This window comes from Cyprinodon variegatus, unplaced genomic scaffold (assembly GCF_000732505.1).
Source record: "Cyprinodon variegatus isolate N-32 unplaced genomic scaffold, C_variegatus-1.0 Scaffold1572, whole genome shotgun sequence".
NCBI classification, from domain to species: domain Eukaryota; kingdom Metazoa; phylum Chordata; class Actinopteri; order Cyprinodontiformes; family Cyprinodontidae; genus Cyprinodon; species Cyprinodon variegatus.
In genome coordinates this window covers 82,669-83,412 of record NW_015152025.1, presented here as the reverse complement: position 1 = coordinate 83,412, position 744 = coordinate 82,669, and the positions used below count along the sequence as shown (strand labels likewise).

At 38.6% G+C, this 744-nt stretch overlaps 1 protein-coding gene across 1 annotated transcript in view; it reads right to left on the bottom strand.

The window, feature by feature from the left end:
- The window catches only part of LOC107103953 (dysbindin-A-like), a gene marked incomplete at its 5' end in the record, with an annotated part of 21,622 nt that overhangs the window by 15,314 nt on the left and 5,564 nt on the right, over positions 1-744 (bottom strand). The window contains one exon of the mRNA XM_015403824.1: positions 136-297. Within this exon, the coding sequence (XP_015259310.1) occupies positions 136-297 (162 nt within the window). The remainder of the gene's footprint in view (positions 1-135; positions 298-744) is intronic.

The window sequence follows — 744 nt, the reverse complement described above, 5'->3', positions numbered from 1 at the left end:
TGTTTTTCTTTACAAATTAAAACAAAATAACCAAAGAACATTTTCTTGATTGTGGAAAACTGTAGTTAAGTTCATATGTGAACAGAGGAAAACTGTTGACAATAAACCAATAAGAGGCACTAAAAGAAGGACTGCTTCTAAACGGGTCAGAAATAACGTCACACCTTTTCTTCTTTCTGTACTCTTCCAGTTGGTTGGTATGATGAGTTTTTACGGTCTGTTGCTCACACTGACAGCACAGAGTCTCCAGATACAGCAGCCTGCTCTCCATCTCCTCAAATTCACCTTCCAAGTGAGCTGAAACACATTCATCAAAAATGATAATACAACAAATTAACAGAACACACGCAAGTTTATTATTTCATCTTCATAAGAAAATCTTAAACTATGTCAATTATTCTAATAATAAAAACAATAATGATTTTATTGAATTAAATTTGTTAACTGTATTGATCTCACATTGGAGAAATTTACCTCTGCATTTAACCCATCCCCTTGGGGAGCAGTGGGCTGCCATCGTACGGCGCCCGGAGAGCAGTCTGGGGTTAAGGGTCTGGCTCAAGGACCCTGACTGGCAATCTGTGGGGCTCGAACTCAGAAGCTCAGGATTCAAAGCTCTGAGCTCTAAGCTCTAAATAAAGCATCTTAAGCTGGTGAAGATTCTCAGGAAAATCCAACTGAGTAGGTTTTTAAAAACCTACAATGCAGCAATTGAATTGATCCTTTCCCACCATCATCGCAACT